Source organism: Oncorhynchus kisutch, unplaced genomic scaffold (assembly GCF_002021735.2).
Source record: "Oncorhynchus kisutch isolate 150728-3 unplaced genomic scaffold, Okis_V2 Okis09a-Okis19a_hom, whole genome shotgun sequence".
NCBI lineage: Eukaryota > Metazoa > Chordata > Actinopteri > Salmoniformes > Salmonidae > Oncorhynchus > Oncorhynchus kisutch.
The window spans coordinates 9,202,366-9,207,365 of record NW_022261985.1 but is presented as its reverse complement, the minus strand read 5'-3'; the positions used below and the strand labels follow the sequence as shown (position 1 = coordinate 9,207,365).

The 5,000-nt window shown below is 45.1% G+C and overlaps 1 protein-coding gene across 1 annotated transcript in view; it reads left to right on the top strand.

Moving 5' to 3' along the window:
- The window catches only part of LOC116360541 (adhesion G protein-coupled receptor L3-like), a 7,891-nt gene extending 5,631 nt beyond the window's left edge, over positions 1 to 2,260 (top strand). Inside the window, exons 4-5 of the mRNA XM_031815254.1 lie at positions 995 to 1,012; positions 2,049 to 2,260. Coding sequence (XP_031671114.1) covers positions 995 to 1,012; positions 2,049 to 2,257 — 227 coding nt within the window. The 3' untranslated portion in view covers positions 2,258 to 2,260. The remainder of the gene's footprint in view (positions 1 to 994; positions 1,013 to 2,048) is intronic.
- Positions 2,261 to 5,000: the final 2,740 nt, after the last annotated feature.

Sequence of the window (5,000 nt, the reverse complement as noted above, 5' to 3'; positions counted from 1 at the left end):
TTCACTTTTCCCCCAATTTTTTTTTTAAATATATAATTGATTTTGATGGGTCCTTGATTCTAAAAATGGCCGCCACTGTTCATGATTCTTGTCTGCATGCCTGTGAAAATGACTCCCAGATGAGACCAACCAATCATGTTGCGAGACATCACCGTAGCGTCCCATTGGTCAGGTCTCAAAACACATACGTTTTAACTTATGTAATTTAGTTCACCTTGTAGATTTATGACCTAAACGTGTAAGTTATCAGTCTCAGATTCAACATAAACACTAACGAATCATCTGGGATCTATGAGTGCTTGTGCTGTTTGGTGGGATTCTCTGTCTGTTTTATGAGCTATGGATGCTCTATGGATGCTCTATGAATGCTCTATGAATGCTTTATGAATGCTCTACGAATGCTTTATGAATGCTCTATGAATGCTCTCTGAGTGCTCTATGAATGCTCTCTGAGTGCTCTATGCATGCTCTATGAATGCTTTATGAATGCTCTATGAATGCTCTCTGAGTGCTCTATGAATGCTCTATGGATGCTCTATGGATGCTTTATGAATGCTCTATGGATGCTCTATGAATGCTCTATGGATGCTTTATGAATGCTCTATGGATGCTCTATGAATGCTCTACGAATGCTTTGTGTGTTTTGTGTTGTTGTGTTATGCTTTTCGTCTGGTAAAGGTTTTTTGCGCTTGCTGTATTGCCTCATCTGTTTTCAGTGTTTCCGTGGGTTCTGTTCATTTGTGTTGTTAGTATGTGGCATCGTTGTACTGTGGGAGAAGTTGGATTGATCCTGAAGACAGACAATGTGAACCGTTCAGTTTGTAACCAAACACAGTAGACTGGGTGCTGAAGACGAGGCCTACTACTAAACACGATTACCATTCCTTGTGTGTTTACTCCTTTTCTCCATACACACTGTTTTTGTATCTATCTGTGTCTGTCTTTACTCACTGTTTTGTGTTTCTCTCTGTTTCTCTCTCACGCTGTCCCATAGCCCCCTACAGAGACACAAGTAATCACCTTTACTAACCAAACATCTGATATCAACCTACCACTATGGATGTCAAATGCGCTTACAAATACCTAGCTATTTACTACACCGAACAATATTTACTACACCGAACAATATTTACTACACCGAACAATATTTACTACACCGAACAATATTTACTACACCGAACAATATTTACTACACCGAACAATATTTACCACACCGAACAATATTTACTACACCGAACAATATTTACTACACCGAACAATATTTACTACACCGAAACAATATTTACTACACCGAACAATATTTACCACACCGAACAATATTTACTACACCGAACAATATTTATTACACCGAACAATATTTACTACACCGAACAATATTTACTACACCGAACAATATTTACTACACCGAACAATATTTACTACACCGAACAATATTTACTACACCGAACAATATTTACCACACCGAACAATATTTACCACACCGAACAATATTTACCACACCGAACAATATTTACTACACCGAACAATATTTACCACACCGAACAATATTTACTACACCGAACAATATTTACTACACCGAACAATATTTACTACACCGAACAATATTTACTACACCCGAACAATATTTACTACACCGAACAATATTTACCACACCGAACAATATTTACTACACCAAACAATATTTACCACACCGAACAATATTTACCACACCGAACAATATTACTACACGAACAATATTTACTACACCGAACAATATTTACTACACCGAACAATATTTACTACACCGAACAATATTTACCACACCGAACAATATTTACTACACCGAAACAATATTTACCACACCGAACAATATTTACTACACCGAACAATATTTACTACACCGAACAATATTTACTACACCGAACAATATTTACTACACCGAACAATATTTACTACACCGAACAATATTTACTACACCGAACAATATTTACTACACCGAACAATTTAAACTATTTAGCGTTTTATTACTTAGCTTTGTTTCTTTTAATAATTGTGTTTGTTTCCCACAGAGGGAATCCTAAACAACGCGCGAGACACCGGCGTCATGGATACGCTCCCTCTCAACGGTAACCACGGCAACAACTACAGCGCGGCGAGCGGCGACTACCTCAGCGACAGCGTCCAGATTCTGGAACGAGGCGGCGTCGGCGGTTACAGTACCTACGGCAACCACAAGGAGACGACGACGACGTTAGAAAGCAGATCCTTAAAGAGTTAACGTCCAACTACGCCCCTTCTTACTTGAACAACCACCAACGCTCGGCGACCACCGAACGCAACCACAACCTGATGAATAAGATGGTCAACATCGGCAATGGCACCGGCAACGCGGGCGGCCTGGTCGGTAACGGCAGTAACGGAATCGGAATTGGTGGCGTAGTCGGCGGCGGGAGTAACCGTGACTACGACTTGAGTAACGACGGCGTCGACGTTAGTCACATGGTGCTGGATAACCCCAATGCTGCTTTCCCATTGGATGAGAATTTGGGATTGGAGATTATAAGGGAGGAGTCGAACGCCCCCCTCCTCCCGCCCCGCCCTCTGCCTCCCCCGGACAGCCTCCCCCACGCTCACCCTCCTCCTCCGCCCCCCATAACTTCTCCCGCCCCCCGTCGCATCCCCCAGCAGGAGACCAGCGACAGCTTCTTCCCCCTCCTGACCAACGAGCAGACGGACGAGACGCCGCAGTCGCCCAATCACAGAAACTCTCTATACACCTCCATGCCTGTGTAACGGATTTACCGGACGGCAACGGTAGTCAGGGGCAGATGAACGGGTTAGCGGACGGCGAGATGGACGACAGCGGGGAGATTCAGGCCGGTACCAGCAGCGCCGGGAGCGGACCGGGGCCGGAGGCGGATGATGTTTACTATAGAGCATGCCAAACCTGGGGTCCAGGAACCACCTCCACCAGCTCCACCATTACTACCAGATGGGGCGGGGGGGCAGCGACGGCTACATGGTACCTGTCAACAAGGAGGATTCTGATTCGTCGCCCGAGGAGCCCCTGACCCCCGTTGACCCCTCCCAACTGGTCACGAGCCTATAGACCAATGAGAAGACTCTAAACCCTTATTTTCCGGGTCCCACCTTCTTTTTTAGTCCCGCCTCCCAGAATAGTTATACGTTGATGATTGATTGACAGTTGGCGCTGACCAATGAAGGCCTGTTGAACGCACTCGCTTCCTGATTCTTTCCTGTGCTTAGTGACAATAGGGATGATACTGAGCTATCATTGGCCGGAAGGGAGATGAGAGGAGGGATTCGATTGGATAGAGATGGATTGTAATTTAAACCAGAACGAACTAAACTGGGTGGCTCGAAACCGAGGAGGTTTTTTTTGTGTGAATATTCTTCAGGAATGGAAATATGAAGTAGTTCCTGAAGGAGGGGAGGATCTGTCAGGCCACCTGTCTTGATAGACGTTCCCTGGGTCGTAGCCCAGACACATCCTACCATGGACCTGTAGCAGATCCTAACTGAGTCTTTTTTTCACTGTCAAAACCCATCAGGACTGCTCTTCAAGCCCTGGACACTGGTCGAAAGTATCTAGCCAATCGCCAGGCTTCTCCTTGTTCTTCTACTACCCGACCTGCCCAATAGAGTAGAGTATGTATGATAAAAAAGCCCCGCCCCCTCACGTAACTATTTTATTAAGACGACATGTTGTTGTAAACACTGTAAACCATGGCTACAGATGACAGGGTAGTTCGAGGAGCTCCTATGTGTTTTTACAAACCGTCTTCCGCCTGTCTGATGAACTGAACTGAACCGGAGGGTGGGAAAGTTACATTCATCCTGTTCCTGCAAGGTCTACGAGACTCAACTGAACTTTACTGTTCGATGTTGCAGAGGTTCCCTAAGTATGAACTAGACAAAGATGAAGGATTAGAAATGGACTGAAACAGATGCAAACAGCATTCTCCCCTCCAGGGTGGGGGGGGGGGGATACAAACAGATGCATTCTCCCCTCCCAGGGGGGGACGGGGGGGGGGATGTTTATATTCTGTATGTTTTTTTAGATGTTCTTCTGTAAACCATGGCTACAGATGACAGGGTAGTTAAGAATGATTTCTATGTGTTTGTACAGAATATAGAATTAGTGTTGGCCGTCAGGACTGCCTGGATACAACCTCTCGGTGTTTCTTGCTTTTCGTTTTGTACCTTTGGGACTGTAGTGGTGAAGAACGTGTCGTTTCGCGTCCGGCTGTACGATGTACACTCCTGTTCAGCCAATCAGCATCACTTTACAGGGAACAAGCTTCGTTCTCACTGCTTCTTCTTGACATCGATCAACATATGGAAAATCACTACGGATTGATACATACACACAAGCACACCACCACAACACGCACACGCCACGCACGCAACGCACGCACACACACAACAGACACACACACCCACACACACACACACACTTCATCCTCAGGTCCGTTTCCTACTCTCAAAACATCTCCATCACTTCTATTTTGAGAAATCAATCGTACTATATATATATTTTTATCACTGTGTAGATTTGCGAACCATCGGGGGGGAGGGGGGGGGGGGGTGGATAAGTGATATATGCAATGTCGTGTGGTTACTATGGAAACCAGAGATTCTGTATAGATGGAACACCCCCCCCCCACACACACACACACACACACACATACACACACACACACTCTCTCCATAGCTCCTGTTGACGCAAACCAAACAACACAGAGGAAGCCTGTATATTGAGTTGAAACGTAATGGGGGGAAGTTCACCCTCAGATAGCCGTGGGATTGGGGGGTGGGTTGAACTTTTGACATGAAACATCTGAGAAAACATCTGATTTTAGGGTTGGCTTTTTTTAGGTTGAGCCTGTCTCTCGTCAATAAGGGAAAATGCCACTTATCCTATATAAGGTGGGTCCCTTCTGTGAGAGGACATGATTCGTATAGTGGAGATGAAACTACACTGTCCCCAATGTGGAGAC